We start from the raw sequence: 18,549 nt of genomic DNA, 5'->3' as shown, positions 1-18,549 counted from the left end.
GCGCGGCAAAAGTTCTGTCTCCAGGAGTGAGAGTATGGGGTCGGGTTGCCCGCCCAGCAGAGTTGTACTCGAACCGCCAGTGCGGGTGCCTCGGCTCCGAAGGTCGAGGTCAAAACTTGAGCCAAGGTGGCTACCGGGGTGTCCTTTGTACATTCCACAAGGAGAAGAGCGGTGCTAATAGCGACTCGCTTGGCCTCAGCCTGACAGCTGGCTGCATCTGGGATCAGGGAAAAACCCTCCGGTGGGGCTCCCGCCATGGTAGAAAGAGTTTCTCGAGAAATAAGATTATCCAAAAGTCCAGTTAATATTTGTAAATCCTCAGTCGCCAATCGGGCATCGTCCAGTAATTGATCCAAGTCCTGAAGATCTAGACGAGCATCAGTATCCTCCGACGTTAACATCCAGAGACGTCCTTTAAGAGATTGCCACTGTTCCTGTACCAGTCCCCTCAAGCGGTAAACCTCTCGGGTCGTCCGGAAAAGTTCAGCGATTAAGTCTTGTAACAGAGTAGGATCCTCAGAGAAGGGCTCCAGGGTGTAGATCACCTGGAGAGCTGCACAGCTCCCATCCAAGTGGCAGGCGAACCCCCCTGGGCTCCAGCCTGGCTAGTAGAATGGTGAAGAGAAGGAGATAGCTGTCATAATGTCAGCCCTTGGCCCACAGAACCAGAAATCACCACAAAGTCATATAGAGTCCAAACAGATGGCTTTTACTGGTCAATTAGGCATACAGTGCAAACGAATAAAATGACAGCTATGAGAGGCTCACTAGCTGGGAGATATTATAAGGCAGGGAAGGCGGGAGATTACACGTACAGGCTGAATACAGTTTCTCAGGAGCTGGGTTCCCAGGCCTAGGTATGCGACCTTGGGGGGCAGACAATACAACGCAGAGACAGAGGCAATAACGAAACCGAGATAGCAGCCTGACAGGCGGAGGATCTCTTGATCCCCTGCTTTAACTACTGTTGCTCGCCTCCCTGGGAAGAAGGAATGACTTTTAAGCCAGTTTACGTTTGAGATATGGATATATCCAAAGTCTGTATTTATTTAACATGTTTATGTACCACCCTGGAGTGAATGCTCAAGGTGGTTTCACATAAACTTAAAAACAAAAATGATATTGAACAACAAATGACAAATGACAAGCAGTCAGCACTTATCCAGTTTCCAAATACAGAGGACACTTCTCCATATCAGTAGAACGCCATGACCAGTACACCATAACCAATGCCACAAGCAGTTAGCAAAGGGTCAAATCTGCAGCTTAACGGCTTAAGTCCACAGACCGAAACTGTTTGCATACCAAAGGCCTCCTTAAAGAGGACTAGCAGTCAGTGGAATGGGGCCAGGAGGATTTCCTGTGGAAAGGCATTCCAGAGCCCAGCATATTCCAGAACGTGAGGGCATATAGAAGAGAAGCTCTGATGCTTATCTTGGTGCCCATGCAAGAGGATCTCTTCAGACGGATTGTTTAAAAACATGGTTTAGTTTATGGCACAGCATGCTCGTAGAAGACAGAATGGATATACCGGTATGCACTTTTCCAAAATGCATTCATTCTGATCACGGTAACGTCATACAACTTGATGAATTCCTTACAACTTACCGGAATGGTTCCTGTGTGCTTAGTTAGACCTGACTTATCTTATTCTGTTGTTGTATTACAGACATGAATACATCAGTGGATACTACAGAATATCTGCATATTTCTTCTCAAAGCTAATGGCTGACTTAATACCCATGAGGACTTTACCCAGCATCATTTTCACATGCATAATTTACTTCATGCTAGGCAAGTATACTCTAGACACAGCCGTGGGTAGAAAAGTGTGAATCTAAGAAAGGCGAGTTCAAATTCCACTTTGTTAATTGGGTTTGCGTTGGCACTATTTGACTTGGGTATAACCAGGGTGTGATAAAAGCGGACCTTGAGTTCGTACACACCCTCCATTCCCCACAACTAAAAGAGAGTGAGTAGACCAGGAAATTCTGTGTGTACTGGGATGTGGAATCTTGTGGTTGGGTTGTAAGCATTCCTCCTGTGGTGAGCAAGGCCTTGCCCCCACGGTTGGTCAAATCTCAAGGCCGTGAAATGCGTGAGAACATGCAAACGTAAGAAAGGCCCTGCTGGATCAGACCAAGGCCCATCAAGTCCAGCAGTCTGTTCACAGTGGCCAACCAGGTGCCTCTAGGAAGCCACAAACAAGACAACTGCCTGTGTTCCTCAGCACCTGATATAACAGGCATGCTCCTCTGATCCTGGAGAGGAATAGGCATGTATCATGACTAGTATCCATTTTTATTAGCAGCCATGAATACCAGTGAGGACTGAACTCACATAGGACAGGTTCTCTCCAAAGCGGGAGTAATAGCAAACTACCTCACAGGGCTGCTGCTGCAGCACACAAATGGAAATGATTAGAAAATAAAAAATGTGTTGTGTTTCAAATGGAATAACTACGGATATTTAACAGAGGATGCAAACACCCCCATCCTTCTTTTCTTGTCCTTCAAGGTCTGAAGCCAACAGTGGAGGCGTTCTTCACCATGATGTTCACCCTAATGATGGTGTCTTATACGGCTACATCTATGGCATTTGCTATAGCCACAGGACAGAGCGTGGTAGCCGTCGCTAACCTGCTCATGACCATCACGTTTGTCTTTATGATTGTGAGTATCCTTACTTCATGGTGACTTATGGCTGCTTTACGAGTTATTGTAGCAGCTGCGTGCTGGCTGCTAGGAAGTGGAGCCATGTGGGCCTCTGGCCACGCAGCTAGCTGTAGGAAGGGCCAACCTGTGGAGGGTTTTGTGCCAACAGAAACAATAGATTGGACAACGTATGGCAGTGATTTCAAGACTGTGTGCAGGAATACAGCAGTGAGAAGAAGAAGAAGAAAAGTTGGTTTTTTGTATACCACTTAAGAAAGAATCAAACCAGCTTACAATCGCCTTCCCTTCCCCTCCCCACAACAGACACCCTGTGGGGTAGGTGAGGCTGAGAGAGCTATGACTAGCCCAAGGTCACCCAGCTGGCTTCATGTGTAGGAGTGGGGAAACCAACCTGTTTCACCAGATTAGCCTCTGCCGCTCATGTGGAGGAGTGGGGAATCAAAACCGGTTCTCCAGATTAGAGTCCTCTGCTCCTAACCACCGCTCTTAACCACTACACCATGCTGGCTCTCCTGAGGTACAAGAAGGGCTGAAACCTGCTTTTGGGGGGGGGGGGAATGCCACCATGTTGGATTCACCCAATGCTCTCTGCCCTCTGAACAGGGAGCTCTATATTGCAGTGATATGTCCCTTTGCCCAAATGTGGGCAGCACCACTGGGAGTAGGAAACAAGAGGGAGGGAACAAGACACACTTGGACTTGGGGGTGGTCTTAGGGCTAAACTAGATGCAGTTGCCATTTTAAAGCCTAAAATGGGTGGTTTAAAAGTGCCATCATCCCCTGCAACATTGTTAAATCTCCCATTTTAGGCTTTAAAAAGGCAGTGGCGTCCCCATGGTGGACATGAAGACAGAGTCATGTTGAGTTTGGCCCTTAACCAATGGGAAAAAGAGGCAGCTGCCCTGGGTCCATACTGGGGGGGGGGCTAACCACCCAAGGACCTTTCAAGATGGGGGGGGAGTGTAGGGTACTGCCTTCATTCATGCCTACTGCTTCTGGGACTAGGGCAATTGGCTTCTGGTGGCAGCAACTCTTGCCCACCTTGCCCAGGGTGAGGACTATCCCTTGATTGGCTCTAGTGTGGAAGTGATTTTGGGGACTCATCCTGGACTTTTACCTAGGGCCCCAGAATCACTGAGACCACCCCTGCTTGGACTCCCTGATGCAGCCTGGACCACAACTAATGAGCATGATGGGAATCTCCAAAGCATCACTGTTGTCCACCAAACACACCCCATTGCTTAGTCTTATCAAAGGGCAGAACAACTGAAACTAATCTGGAACAAGGCTATCCTGTCATTTGCTTCTCTATTATACTGAGAATGTCACGTTTTACGAAGGCGAAGAAGGCGGTTGAGGGGAGACATGATAGAGGTCTATAAAATTATGCATGGTATGGAGAGACTGGACAGGGAGAAGCGATTCTCCCTCTCTCATAATACTAGAACGCAGGGTCAACTGCTGAAGCTGGAGGGCGAGAGATTCAAAACAGATAAAAGGAAGTATTTATTCACGCAACGCATAGTTAATTTGTGGAACTCGGCTGCCAGCTTGGAAGGCTTTGAGAGGGGAGTGGACATGTTCATGGAAGAGAGGGGTATTCATGGCTACTAGTAAAAATGGATACTAGTCATGATGCATACCTAATCTCTCCAGGATCAGAGGAGCATGCCTATTGTATTATCTGCTTTGGAACACAGGCAGGATAATGCTGCTGCAGTCATATTGTTTGTGGGCTTCCTGGAAGCACCTGGTTGGCCACTGTGTGAACAGACTGCTGGACTTGATGGACTTTGGTCTGATCCAGCGTGGCCTTTCTTATGTTCTTATGGATGGGATCAAGATGGTAGGAGGCAACAAATACTTAAGTACAAACAGAAGCTTTTCCTTCATGGCTAGGCTCAGTGGTTCTTAACCTTTAATCCATTCCCAGCCCACAAATAATACAACATTATCATCAAATTCCCCACCCCCAAGCCACAAGTAAAGAATTAGGACATGAAATCAACACTCCAGACAAAGGTAACTTGTATATATTTATGATATATGAATACAGTACACAGATCATGGGCATACGTTCAATGAGGCCATTGTGTCTGATGGCCACCGGCCAACTCCTCCGTCTTAGGCTTGATTCTTATCTGCTGTCGGCCCTGGTTTTAAGGGTTTTTATCCTTGGGGTGGGGTGAGCTGGATAAACTCTTTCCTCTGCTGGTTGTCAGAAACCATTTCAGTTAGGGAAAATGGGCTACCTAAAATAAATTAAAAAAAACCCCTCCATATGCCTCCAAAAGTACTGAAAGACCCTCAAGTGTGGTGTAGTGCTTAAGAGCGGTGGCTTGGAGTGGTGGACTCTGATCTGGAGAACCGGGTTTGATTCCCCACTCCTCCACATGAGCAGCTGAGGCTAATCTGGTGAACCGGATTGGTTTCCCCACTCCTGTACATGAAGCCAGCTAGGTGACCTTGGGCTAGTCACACTCTCTCAGCCCCACCTACCTCACAGGGTCTGTTGTGGGGAGGGGAAGGGAAGGCGATTGTAAGCCGGTTTGATTCTTCCTTAGGTGGTAGAGAAAGTCAGCATATAAAAACCAACTCTTCTTCCTCTTCCTCTTCTTCTAGATTTGCAGATTGTACTTGGGGCAGGTGGAGGTGGGATTGATTGGCCCTTGTTGAGAATCATTGGCTGGTTTATGGAACAGCTAGCTCCTGCTGCTCCATAAAAATAAAATATTCTTCATCACATAAGAATACACCGTCAATTTTAAATTCAGAAAACAACAATTGTACCCCATGTTGCGTCAGGTAGGGTTGAATGAGTGTTTGGCTCTTGTGGCCCTTTCTTATGTGCCAAGGGAAATGCTGATCAGGAACCAATTTTCCTCCAGGCCAGATTAGTCAGGGATCCTGGAAGATTTTTTTTTAGCCGTCTTCTGGGCATGGAGTAGGGCTCACTGGGTGTGTGTGGGGAGGAAGGTAGTTGGGAATTTCCTGCATTGTGCAGGGTTGGACTAGTGACTCTGGTGGTCCCTTCCAACTCTATGATTCTGTGTATCAAAAGCATAGGAAATGCTGGGGCATGTTTTTTTCCCCTTGGTGTGGTTGCTTTCACTCCAAAACACATGACACTTCATAAGCAAGGTAAACTCTGTGGTACAAAAACCAAATGATTCAGCAGAGGCTAAACAGCTGTGGTTATAGATACCTGGTCTTACATAGAGCTATTAGATCATACACAAACAAAATATGTTCTTAAACTAGATATGCCACTAGATTAATTGACTAAGATTTAGTTGCCAACCCTAGTCCTAGCCAGTACTGGAGAGCCAGCGTGGTGTAGTTCTTAAGAGCGGTGGTTTGGAGCTGTGGACTCTAATCTGGAGAACCGGGTTTGATTCCCCACTCCTCCACATGAGCGGCGGACGCTAACTTGGTGAACCGGGTTGGTTTCCCTACTCCTACACATGAAGCCAGCTGGGTGACCTTGGGTTAGTCACACTGTCTCAGCCTCACCTACCTCACAGGGTGTCTGTGGTGGGGAGGGGAAGGGAAGGCGATTGTAAACCGGTTTGATTCTCCCTTAAGTGGTAGAGAAGTCGGCATATAAAAACCAACTCTTCTTCTACTACTTGGGCTATGCTGTATCAAGTACATTCCTGCTTATCGTTTTTAGAGGGTTCATACTTTGTGCTTGGCCAGCTTCCCATCTTCTCCCTGCCATCTAATGTGTTCCATGTATTTTCTAGTAACATTCCCTAGTAATGTATCCAATATATTTTCTAGTAACTTTCCACATTCTGGCAGCATTGCTCAAGAATAACACACATTCATTTCCTCGTTTACCATAGCAATATATGCCACATTCATGCATTGGCGTGTTTCCTTCAATAACAAAGATTTAAAACTTTTGGGAATAAATTGTTTGCATAATCATAAAACATTATATTTTATGGTCCAATGCCTATGTTGCTCAAGCATCCCTGTGCCGATTGGTCCAAGCTGCAACATTGGAATGGGTTTCTGATGTTGTCCAAACACCATAAATAGTTGAAGCTGTGGATACAGTACGTCATTATGTCCATCTTTTGTTTCTGCCTTGGTTAGAAAGGGCTTTGAGCTTTCTAAACGCAGTGCACTACTGCAGATTAGGGGGAGAGGAAATTAGTTTAGAGGAGAACCCATGCAAGTTTAAAAATATGGTGGCTGGTGCTCATTGAATCTCTGGGATCATTGTAAAATAAACCTCAGGATTCTGCTGAAAATTGGATTTAGAGTTGGATTTATGGTTTTGTGGGTTGCAGATTTTCTCCGGCTTGTTGGTCAATCTCACCAGTATCCTGCCTTGGCTTTCCTGGCTCCAGTACTTTAGCATCCCTCGCTATGGAATGGCAGTAAGTGCTAAAGTCTCTTGCATATGCATCTTTGTCCCAAAAGGAACATCCCCATTTGCATCAGAGTATTGCTGGATGCCCTGACCTGGAGGGCCCAGGCTAGCATGATCTCGTCAGATCTCAGAAGCTAAGCAGGGACAGCCCTGGTTAGTACTTGGATGGGAGACCACCAAGGAATACCAGGGTCATTATGCAGAGGAAGGCAATGGTAAACCACCTCGGTTAGTCTCTTGCCTTGAAAACCGTACTGGGTTGCCAAATGTTGGCTGCGACTTGACGGCACTTTACACACACGTTGCTGGACGCCAAATCAAATCATCAGTGAAATCAGCTCAATTGCCTTAAGATTTCGTCCAATAATTTCTCATGGCTACTGGGGATGAGGGGAATAGCATGTCCGCTCCTTCAACCCCCAATCCCAGCTTTGACTAAATTCCAGCGAAAGCAACGGGACGTACGGTGCAATCCTAAACAGAGTTAACTCCAGTCTAAGCCCACTGATCATTTTGTTTTGCCCGTTGTTGTCTTAGGCCCTGCAGGTTAATGAATTTACTGGTCTACAATTCTGCAATCTTAGCGCAAGCATTAATGTGAGTGATCCTAATTGCATGGAGATCAGCCAATTACAGCCGTGAGTATTAGCTCTTTCTTCTAATCAAACTGACCCCAGTAGGTCAGAATCATATGCAGTCTTCACCTGAGGACCAGCCACATTCATATATTGCTTCGAAGATCTCCAAAAGGACAGTAGAAGAGAAGGGACTAGACCATGTATTTCCTAAGATTCTTCTTTTTTTTCTTTTCATATAATAGGATACAGAAGAAAAGAGGTGGGAAGGGAAAAATCTATCTATCTATCTATCTATCTATCTATCTATCTATCTATCTATCTATCTATCTATCTATCTATCTATCTGAAATGTATCAGTGCCCGAGCTTTTGCATAATTCACAGTCTCATCATTTCGTCAGTTCTGGACAATTAAAATATCTGGACAATTCTCTAAATTTCTCTAAATTTCTAATCTTAATAAGTATTCTCTAGTAGGTATTTATAGCACGTGAATAATAATCATATAAAGGTTGCCATTTTGTCTTAAATTCATCCATTAAATCCATTCTAATCAAATGTGATAGTTTAGCCATGAGTGCAAAATCAAACAATTTATTAATCCACTCTGTGATGTCTGGAAGTGAGCTAGATTTCCAATATGTAGCATAAAGAATTCTGGCGGTGGTTTTCCTATGATTTTTCATAGCATTATTATAACTGGATGCAGTGTGTAGTGAGCAATCTGCAACTGAAAGCTCTTGGGCCAAATTATCCGCCCACCCCCGGTTATGAACACTGCCCTATGCGGAAGTGCCAAAGAGTAATGCAACACTGAAAGGCCTTTTCAAAATATACTTAGTGCAATAATTAGTGCCAAAAGAGTAGTTATTAAAGTGCCGTGTGTATTGAAGTGTTGGGAGCAGGACCAGAGAAAAATGAGTGCAAATCCCGGCTCTGCTGTGAAGCTCATGGGCTACCTTGGGACTAATCACCATATCTGCTACCTTGGGACTAATCACCATATCTCAACCTAACCTACCTCAAAGGGTTGTTGTGAGGATTACCTGGTGGGGGGGAGAACCACATTTGCTGCCCCAAGGTCCTTAGACAAAGAATGGTGTAAAAACAGTAAATTAGTAACCACATTACTGAAATTAATTCATTTAGCACATTTCGATAAGTTTTATTTTGTCATGTTTGCCTGCCTGGGCTGCAAACCCTTCTGTTTGGTATGCAGAAGGTCCCAGGTTCAATCCCCGGCATCTCCAGCTAAAGGGACTAGGCAAGTAGGTGATGCAAAAGCCTCTGCCTGAGACCCTGGAGAGCCGCTGCCAGTCTGAGCAGACAACACTGATGTTGATGGACCAAGGGTCTGACTCAGTATAAGGCAGCTTCATGTTTGTTCAACCCTTTAGAACGTCCATTCAAATAAGAACAATATACTAAATAGCAGACAAATTCCCAAAATGGTGTCTTGTGTTTCTTTGCAGGTGCACCGGAGAGCAGTATCTGGAAAGCCAGGGGATCGATGCAACACTGTGGGGCCTCTGGCAGAACCACTTTGCGCTGGCTTGCATGTTCATCATCTTCCTTACAATTACATACTTGAAGTTGCGTTTCATGAAGAAGTTATCTTAAGATGTACATGGAAATGGGTCTGCGGTTCAGACGGTCCTGTCACAAACAGAAGGGCTGCAGGATAGACTCTTTCTTTTTTGGTTTTGTTAAACAGATTCTGGTAAACTGAACTGAGGAAGCAATTAAACAGTTAGGGAAAAAAACAGCACGGCCACATGTTTACCTGTATAATACACCTAAATGTTCTTTTGCTACATTAATTATATTGTGCACCTGAAGTCTGAACCAACAATGTTCTTCAGCTTTTGCTGTTTATGACTGGTGTGAATGATTCAAATTAAGCACTTCTTAAGCTCCATGCAGTTCAGTAGGTGCTTTAATTCTCCCTTTGAAACCAAAAGGGACATAAAATGGGAGTCTTGGCTGGGCACCCCTCAATAGTAGTTAAAATACAGAATAGTTTTTTGAGGGGGACAGAAGTTGCCTTCACACTTTCATCACAGACATGTAATTTAAAAGTAAGATACTTTTGGTTTCTTTAAAAACAACAACACGTACCCTGCTTTTTGTAGATCCACTAGTTATATTAAGCACCGAACGTTCCCAGTGTCAGTGTATTTCACACAATGTGTTGGCTACTTTCAAACATTACTAAGCCCTGACTTGTTGCTGTGTTTGTGTTTTGCTCCTGCTCAGACAGAGGATGCTTATTAGAAACTAACTCTACTTGCTCACACGTGGTCCTAGTTAAAACTGTTACCTGTGGCACTGCACCGGGCCACTCCATTTAACCCAGTTAGACTTGGGTTAGGAAATTCCTGGAGACTTGGGGGTGGAACCTGGCGAGGGAGCTTAGCAGAGTATAATGCCATAGAGTTCACCCTCCAAAGCAGCCATTTTCTCCAGGGGATCTAGATCTCCATAGTCTGGAGATCAATTCTGATACTGGGAGAACTTCAGGCTCCACCTGGAGGTTGAACCCTACAGGTAGAGGTCATTCCCATCAACCGCTATCTGTTACTTTTAAGGGGAGATGCCAGGGACGGAACCTGGGACATTATGCACCATAGTCTCATTGAAGACAAATGCACACATTATCACAGCAATGCTAGCAGCAGCCATGCCAGGAGACAACATTATGTGCAACTACCATAATAGATAGGGTTGCCAACTGTCAGGTGGTGGCTGGAGATCTCCCGCTATTACAACTGATATCTAGGCGACAGAGATCAGGTCACCTGGAGAAAATGGCCACTTTGGCAGTTGGACTCTATGGCATTGTACCCCACTGAAGTCCCTCCCCTCCCTAAACTCCACCCTCCCTAGGCCCCACCCCCAAAATCTCCAGGTATTTCCCAAACTGGAACTGGCAACCCTAGCAATAGAGTTTGTTTGTTTTTTAGATAGCAGCTGGTTTGGGAGGGAGCAAGTGAGAGTGGAGAAGGATTGTGGGGAAGGGGGGGGGGAAAGGGTCCATGTTCCGACCTATTTCTAAGCTCTAAATCATCCCCATGAAGCCCTGCCCCCCGAGACACCAAACACGTTCGCTCTTCTGTTCCTATTTTATTGCAGTGCCAAATTTTATGCAACATCTTATTACTTTTAAACCTTAGGAGTCAACCAGTGAGTTCACTCGCAAAATATTACTTGGAAACATATTTGTGCCATTGGTTAACAGTGAAAAGGTTTAGCAGATCACGTTCCTTGAAGTGCAGTCGTTATCGGCAGCCAGTATTAATGCTTCTGATTTTTAGGATTAAAACAAAAAAGCTTCTTTCTTTCAGCCCAATCCTCTGATGGGCTGAGTCAAAAGTAAATCCTACTTTGTGCAATAATTTTACTCGCTGTTAAGTGTGTGTACGATTGCAATATTTTGTGTGGTTTCTCTGCCCCATCTGAGGCCTGACCTGGACGAGTGGAGTGGGGAAGAAAGGGCTCCCGCCTTCCCCTGTGCCGTCTTCCTGAGGTGAAATGTCCTTGGGGGCTCCATGTCTCATTTCTTGCAATTACTGTTTGTCTGTGGGGAAGTTGAGTCAGAAGAACCTGGACACAACCCGTGGACCAATGGCTCGTCTTGTTCAGGCCTGTGTGCAGAATTAGTGCAGATTTTCACATGCTGAGTTATAGGGTCTTGTGTTAGCATGTGTGCATGACCTCAGCTACCCTACTGTCTCTGTCCACTCATCTTCATCTGCTCCCTCTGTTCTCTTCTTCCCTTATGTTTTTAGTCTCTTATTTGGCTATGCCTGTTTTTGTTTTATGTAAAGTACACAATTTCTGTAGATGCACTAGAAAAATAAATATCAGATATACTGAATCAATGCCTCCAACCTCATGAAAAACATTGTGGCACAACAACAAACCCATTCATGCAGCAGCTGTGATTTTTTTTTAAGTGCCAGTACGCAGTGGCAAACCACCCTGTAAACATAGTCTGTCTAGTCGGGATGTGACGTCACCCCATGGGTCAGGAATGACCTGATGCTTGCACAGGAGACTGCCTTTAGCTTTACTTATATATAAGGCTACACCAATTTCCCCCTCAGGACTTGGGAGAGCCCCCCCCCCCTTGCAGGTGCTGGTACTCAGTATCAGTGAGTATGGTAATTCAAAAAGCCCTGCTATAGAGGCAACACCTTGATTTGGATAGCCCAGGGTAATTCAGTCTCATCAGATTTTGCAAGCAAAGCAGGGTCGGCCCTGGTTAGTACTTGGATGGGAGACCACTAAGGAAGTCCAAGGTTGCTACACAGAGGCAGTCAATGGCAAAACCACCTCTGAACATCTCTTGCCTTGAAAACCCTATGAGGTACCGGACAAGATGGACTGGATAAACAAAATGCTGGAACTAGCAGAAATGGCTAAACTTACAGCATTAGTAAATTTAAAGGAAAACACAGAATTTGTGGGAGAATGGGAGGCATGGACAACATATTGTGAAAATGAATTAAAGCTGGAAAGGCTTAAAGGTTATATTTTGATCTAATTCAAATGAGAGAAGTAGAAATATTATTAAGGATATTGATTTAGATTTAAAAGAATTGTAATTAGATTGATATAAGAAATATATTACAATGAATTAGAATTTAAATGCAAAGGGGACAATTAAGTTATCAAATAGATAGAGGAGGGGAGAGGGGAAGTCAATGAAATGCTAGCATTAATTAGTTATTTGGTTAAGAAAAATAATGTTTATATCATATAACAATGTTATTGAATGATGCACATTTTTGTGATATATATATATATATATATATATTTAAAAAGAAAACCCTATGAGGGTGCCATGAGTTGGCCACAACTTGATGGACGCTTTCCGCCACCGCCATAGAGACTGCAGATATCCATGTTGGCCCAAAGCACCAGAACCCAAAGCCATGCCATAACTTTCATTAGGAAGTCCAAGGTTGCTACACAGAGGCAGGCAATGGCAAAACCACCTCTGAACATCTCTTGCCTTGAAAGCCCCATGAGGGTGCCATGAGTTGGCCACAACTTGATGGACGCTTTCCCACCACCACCATAGAGACTGCAGATATCCATGTTGGCCCAAAGCACCAGAACCCAAAGCTGTGCCATAACTTTCATTAGGAAGTCCAAGGTTGCTACACAGAGGCAGGCAATGGCAAAACCACCTCTGAACATCTCTTGCCTTGAAAACCCCATGAGGGTGGCATGAGGTGGCCACAACTTGATGGACGCTTTCCCACCACCGCCATAGAGACTGCAGATATCCATGTTGGCCCAAAGCACCAGAACCCAAAGCCGTGCCATAACTTTCATTAGGAAGTCCAAGGTTGCTACACAGAGGCAGGCAATGGCAAAACCACCTCTGTCATCTCTTGCCTTGAAAACCCCATGAGGGTGGCATGAGTTGGCCACAACTTGATGGACGCTTTCCCACCACCACCATAGAGACTGCAGATATCCATGTTGGCCCAAAGCACCAGAACCCAAAGCCGTGCCATAACTTTCATTAGGAAGTCCAAGGTTGCTACACAGAGGCAGGCAATGGCAAAACCACCTCTGAACATCTCTTGCCTTGAAAACCCCATGAGGGTGCCATGAGTTGGCCACAACTTGATGGACGCTTTCCCACCACCGCCATAGAGACTGCAGATATCCATGTTGGCCCAAAGCACCAGAACCCAAAGCCGTGCCATAACTTTCATTAGGAAGTCCAAGGTTGCTACACAGAGGCAGGCAATGGCAAAACCACCTCTGAACATCTCTTGCCTTGAAAACCCCATGAGGGTGCCATGAGTTGGCCACAACTTGATGGACGCTTTCCCACCACCGCCATAGAGACTGCAGATATCCATGTTGGCCCAAAGCACCAGAACCCAAAGCCGTGCCATAACTTTCATTAGGAAGTCCAAGGTTGCTACACAGAGGCAGGCAATGGCAAAACCACCTCTGAACATCTCTTGCCTTGAAAACCCCATGAGGGTGGCATGAGTTGGCCGCAACTTGATGGACGCTTTCCCGCCACCGCCATAGAGACTGCAGCTATCCATGTTGGCCCAAAGCACCAGAACCCAAAGCCATGCCATAACTTTCATTAGGAAGTCCACGGTTGCTACACAGAGGCAGGCAATGGCAAAACCACCTCTGAACATATCTTGCCTTGAAAACCCCATGAGGGTGCCATGAGTTGGCCGCAACTTGATGGACGCTTTCCCGCCACCGCCATAGAGACTGCAGCTATCCGTGTTGGCCCAAAGCACCAGAACCCAAAGCCATGCCATAACTTCCATTAGGAAGTCCACGGTTGCTACACAGAGGCAGGCAATGGCAAAACCACCTCTGAACATCTCTTGCCTTGAAAACCCCATGAGGGTGCCATGAGTTGGCCACAACTTGATGGACGCTTTCCCACCACCGCCATAGAGACTGCAGATATCCATGTTGGCCCAAAGCACCAGAACCCAAAGCCGTGCCATAACTTTCATTAGGAAGTCCAAGGTTGCTACACAGAGGCAGGCAATGGCAAAACCACCTCTGAACATCTCTTGCCTTGAAAACCCCATGAGGGTGGCATGAGTTGGCCACAACTTGATGGACGCTTTCCCACCACCACCATAGAGACTGCAGATATCCATGTTGGCCCAAAGCACCAGAACCCAAAGCCGTGCCTTAACTTTCATTAGGAAGTCCAAGGTTGCTACACAGAGGCAGGCAATGGCAAAACCACCTCTGAACATCTCTTGCCTTGAAAACCCCATGAGGGTGCCATGAGTTGGCCACAACTTGATGGACGCTTTCCCACCACCGCCATAGAGACTGCAGATATCCATGTTGGCCCAAAGCACCAGAACCCAAAGCCGTGCCATAACTTTCTTAGGAAGTCCAAGGTTGCTACACAGAGGCAGGCAATGGCAAAACCACCTCTGAACATATCTTGCCTTGAAAACCCCATGAGGGTGCCATGAGTTGGCCGCAACTTGATGGACGCTTTCCCGCCACCGCCATAGAGACTGCAGCTATCCGTGTTGGCCCAAAGCACCAGAACCCAAAGCCATGCCATAACTTCCATTAGGAAGTCCACGGTTGCTACACAGAGGCAGGCAATGGCAAAACCACCTCTGAACAACTCTTGCCTTGAAAACCCCATGAGGGTGCCATGAGTTGGCCGCAACTTGATGGACGCTTTCCCGCCACCGCCATAGAGACTGCAGATATCCGTGTTGGCCCAAAGCACCAGAACCCAAAGCCGTGCCATAACTTTCATTAGGAAGTCCAAGGTTGCTACACAGAGGCAGGCAATGGCAAAACCACCTCTGAACATCTCTTGCCTTGAAAACCCCATGAGGGTGGCATGAGTTGGCCACAACTTGATGGACGCTTTCCCACCACCACCATAGAGACTGCAGATATCCATGTTGGCCCAAAGCACCAGAACCCAAAGCCGTGCCTTAACTTTCATTAGGAAGTCCAAGGTTGCTACACAGAGGCAGGCAATGGCAAAACCACCTCTGAACATCTCTTGCCTTGAAAACCCCATGAGGGTGCCATGAGTTGGCCACAACTTGATGGACGCTTTCCCACCACCGCCATAGAGACTGCAGATATCCATGTTGGCCCAAAGCACCAGAACCCAAAGCCGTGCCATAACTTTCATTAGGAAGTCCAAGGTTGCTACACAGAGGCAGGCAATGGCAAAACCACCTCTGAACATCTCTTGCCTTGAAAACCCCATGAGGGTGGCATGAGTTGGCCGCAACTTGATGGTTGCTTTCCCGCCACCGCCATAGAGACTGCAGATATCCATGTTGGCCCAAAGCACCAGAACCCAAAGCCATGCCATAACTTTCATTAGGAAGTCCACGGTTGCTACACAGAGGCAGGCAATGGCAAAACCACCTCTGAACATCTCTTGCCTTGAAAACCCCATGAGGGTGCCATGAGTTGGCCGCAACTTGATGGACGCTTTCCCGCCACCGCCATAGAGACTGCAGCTATCCGTGTTGGCCCAAAGCACCAGAACCCAAAGCCATGCCATAACTTCCATTAGGAAGTCCACGGTTGCTACACAGAGGCAGGCAATGGCAAAACCACCTCTGAACATCTCTTGCCTTGAAAACCCCATGAGGGTGCCGTGAGTTGGCCGCAACTTGAGGGACGCTTTCCCGCCACCGCCATAGAGACTGCAGATATCCGTGTTGGCCCAAAGCTATATTTGTGGTATTTGTGGTTCTCAGCACCACATTTTATTTATATATATATGTGATATAATATATATTATTATATATATTATATATTATATATATTATATATATGTGAACCACAATATAGCAGCACCAGAACCCAAAGCCGTGCCATAACTTCCATTAGGACCAACCAGAAGAGCACAAGACCGCATGCCAGCAGGCTAGGGGGTTCGTAGGGTCGCCATGGGTTGGAAGCAACTGGACAGCGCTCCACGCCAGCCTGGCGCTTCCCATTCTGTGCAAGCGGCCGCTCGGACGACCCCTTGGCCCCGCTGCCCGGTTGCGACCCCCGCCCACGCCCCCTCGTGGCCAGGGCAGGCGGGTGGAAGGAACGCGCCGGGCCGGAGCCGTTGCTCGGCAAGGATGCTGGCCAGGCGCACCTGAGCGCCTCCGCCCCGCCCCGCCCCGCCCCGCTCACCTGAGCCGCTGGGTGCCTCCGGCGGGGACCGCTTGCGACGCGCGCGCAGCCCTGGCGCGGACTGCTTTGGACCCTGCCAGCAGCATCTCCGCCGGGTAAACTGGGGGCGATGGAGGAGAGGGGAGTGGGTGCGGGGAAGCCTGAGCCGCCTCTCTCTGGCAGCCCATCCCCGTGGGGTGGTTTGTCCGTGGAAAGGGGATTTTCTTTTAAAAGGGTCAGTGAACCACGAAGCAGAAACCTGCCCGGTTTTGCCGCGTGTCCAGTGAGATGCGCTTTCACGTTCTTGCGTATACAGTGGTTCTGAAATGTACGGTTGCATTTTTTAAAAAAAAATGTTTTTTTTTATTTTCATCATTTAATATAGCAATATAAAAACCAATATCCAATACTAAATAGTTGTAATAAAAAATAATATCACTAATTTAACAATAAGATGACTTCCCCCTCTCCCTCTTCCATCTAAAAATAAGTTGTCAGGAAACCACGAAACAGAAACCTGCCCAGTCTTTGCCGCGTGTCCAGTGAGATGCGCTTCCCTGTTCTTGCGTATACAGTGGTTCTGAAATGTACAGTTGCATTTTTTTAAAAAAGTTTTTTTTATTTTCATCATTTAATATATCAATATAAAAACATTATCCAATACTAAATAGTTATAATAAGAATAAAAAAAAACAAATAATATCACTAATTTAACAATAAGATGACTTCCCCCTCTCCCTCTTCCATCTAAAAATAAGTTGTCAGGAAACCACGAAACAGAAACCTGCCCAGTCTTTGCCGCGTGTCCAGTGAGATGCACTTTCATGTTCTTGCGTATACAGTGGTTCTGAAATGTACAGTTGCATTTTTTTAAAAAAGTTTTTTTTATTTTCATCATTTAATATATCAATATAAAAACATTATCCAATACTAAATAGTTATAATAAAAAAATATCACTAATTTAACAATAAGATGACTTCCTCCTCTCCCTCTTCCATCTAAAAATAAGTTGTCAGGAAACCACGAAACAGAAACCTGCCCAGTCTTTGCCGCGTGTCCAGTGAGATGCGCTTCCCTGTTCTTGCGTATACAGTGGTTCTGAAATGTACAGTTGCATTTTTTAAATATTTTTTTTATTTTCATCATTTAATATATCAATATAAAAACGATATCCAATACTAAATAATTATAATAAAAATAAAAAAACCAAATAATATCATTAATTTAACAATAAGATGACTTCCCCCTCTCCCTCTTCCATCTAAAAATAAATTGTATAAACTTTTGCTAACGGAGCTAATCCCGATATTATTTTTAACCTGTTCTTATCCTATCCAACATTATTAAATCAATACCTAATATAAAATTAATACAAAGTATAGATAAGGGATTAGATCAAAGAATGTCCTTTAAATGATCCCATTGAAAATTGATTTTCACAGTAAATTCTCCAAGCCTCCCATTCCCCCCAAAATTGTACGTTATCACTCTGGTTTATCAAAGCTGTAAGCTTCGCCATCTCAGTAAATTCCAGTGAAATGTACAGTTGCATGATGGGGTAAAGGTTGAGAGCTGCCTACAGGTGGGGCCATGGTTTTTTGGGTGTGTGTGCGATGGATTGGTTTTAGACTGGGATTTTAAAATGAAGAAGTAATATTAAGGGGGGGGGTCAGTTGCAATCTGGGCACCCATGCACATATGTCACCACATACGTGTTTTTATTCCGCCGCCTCTCCAGGGAGACTGGGGTAGCATACCTAGTTTTCTTTCCAAATATTATCCTTACAACAAGATAGGTTAAAGATAGTGACTAGCCAAAGATCATCTGTGGAACTTTGTAGCTGATGGAGGGATTTGAACCCAGGTCTTCCCACTTTAACCTGACAGTGGCAATTTATACTTATTTATTTATTTATTAACAAATGTATATCTCCATACATTCAAGGCAACAAACAAGGTTACTTAAAAATCCATCACTTTAAAATACAATGTATTGAAAGGTACATTAGAAATGTAACTTAAAAAAAAAAAATAGCCACAGATGGATATTTTCAGTCTAGAGTCAATCATGATCATCCCCCCAACCCCCCAAGAAAAACCACTTGCTGGAGGAACACAGTTTTCCATTGCCTGCTGAAAGCAATGTGGGGTAGGCTGTTATGGATCCTCTGGAGCCATACCCTAAAAGATTCTCAGCATCACTGAAGAAACCTTCACCTGTCAGGTAGAGGGTTCTGCCATGGGA

At 45.5% G+C, this 18,549-nt stretch overlaps 1 protein-coding gene across 1 annotated transcript in view; it reads left to right on the top strand.

Moving 5' to 3' along the window:
* The window catches only part of LOC130482512 (broad substrate specificity ATP-binding cassette transporter ABCG2-like), a 36,549-nt gene extending 27,293 nt beyond the window's left edge, over positions 1-9,256 (top strand). Inside the window, exons 11-15 of the mRNA XM_056855256.1 lie at positions 1,670-1,794; positions 2,518-2,672; positions 6,977-7,066; positions 7,597-7,697; positions 9,109-9,256. Of these exons, the coding sequence (XP_056711234.1) occupies positions 1,670-1,794; positions 2,518-2,672; positions 6,977-7,066; positions 7,597-7,697; positions 9,109-9,256 (619 nt within the window). The remainder of the gene's footprint in view (positions 1-1,669; positions 1,795-2,517; positions 2,673-6,976; positions 7,067-7,596; positions 7,698-9,108) is intronic.
* Positions 9,257-18,549: the final 9,293 nt, after the last annotated feature.

The sequence above is a fragment of the Euleptes europaea genome, chromosome 9, assembly GCF_029931775.1.
Source record: "Euleptes europaea isolate rEulEur1 chromosome 9, rEulEur1.hap1, whole genome shotgun sequence".
In the NCBI taxonomy this organism is placed as follows: domain Eukaryota; kingdom Metazoa; phylum Chordata; class Lepidosauria; order Squamata; family Sphaerodactylidae; genus Euleptes; species Euleptes europaea.
Note: the sequence above shows the minus strand (reverse complement) of the source record. Positions and strands in the feature narration are given on the sequence as shown.